At 69.7% G+C, this 499-nt stretch overlaps 2 protein-coding genes across 2 annotated transcripts in view; one reads left to right on the top strand and one right to left on the bottom strand.

Moving 5' to 3' along the window:
- AGPAT2 (1-acylglycerol-3-phosphate O-acyltransferase 2) overlaps positions 1–107 on the top strand; it is a 6,421-nt gene extending 6,314 nt beyond the window's left edge. The window contains exon 5 of the mRNA XM_015572362.1: positions 17–107. Within this exon, the coding sequence (XP_015427848.1) occupies positions 17–107 (91 nt within the window). The remainder of the gene's footprint in view (positions 1–16) is intronic.
- Positions 108–177: 70 nt separating this feature from the next.
- The window catches only part of EGFL7 (EGF like domain multiple 7), a gene marked incomplete at its 5' end in the record, with an annotated part of 4,468 nt that continues 4,146 nt past the window's right edge, over positions 178–499 (bottom strand). Inside the window, one exon of the mRNA XM_015572361.1 lies at positions 178–332. Within this exon, the coding sequence (XP_015427847.1) occupies positions 233–332 (100 nt within the window). The remainder of the gene's footprint in view (positions 333–499) is intronic.

Below are 499 nucleotides of genomic sequence, written 5' to 3'. Positions count from 1 at the left end.
CCGCCCGGCCCCCCAGTGCAGCGGCAGGGGGGAATTTACCTCTGGTGGGGGTCGGGGCCACCCTGTCGGCAGCGGGGCCGTGCCCCTCCCAACACTGGCACCAGTAGCTCCCCGCCGTGTTGACACACCGCTGGGCACAGCCGCCCCCTCCGGCACTGCACTCATCCACGTCTGTGGGAAAGGGGTGTCAGGCAGGGGCCACCCCGAGGGCCCTCCCCGTGGGGGACCAGCCTCACCTGTCTGACAGCTCCCTCCCTGCCACCCAGCTGGGCAGTGGCAGCGTCCCGGCAGGACACAGCTCCCTCCGTTTTGGCACGGCGGCTGGCATACTGCTGTGTGTGTGTGGGGGGGGCTGTCACTCACTCAGGAGAGTCCCGGGTCCCGGGGAGTGAGTGGCAGCTGGAAGGGGTGTCGTGCAGCAAAGAGGCAGGGGGCTCGGGGTTTGAGAGGAGAGCAGAGGCTGTGGCTGCCTCACCGGCCACGGTTCTCGCCAACCCAC

The sequence above is a fragment of the Myotis davidii genome, unplaced genomic scaffold (genome assembly GCF_000327345.1).
Source record: "Myotis davidii unplaced genomic scaffold, ASM32734v1 scaffold609, whole genome shotgun sequence".
Lineage (NCBI taxonomy): Eukaryota > Metazoa > Chordata > Mammalia > Chiroptera > Vespertilionidae > Myotis > Myotis davidii.
The sequence above is the reverse complement of the archived record's forward strand: the minus strand, read 5'-3'. Positions and strand labels throughout refer to the sequence as shown.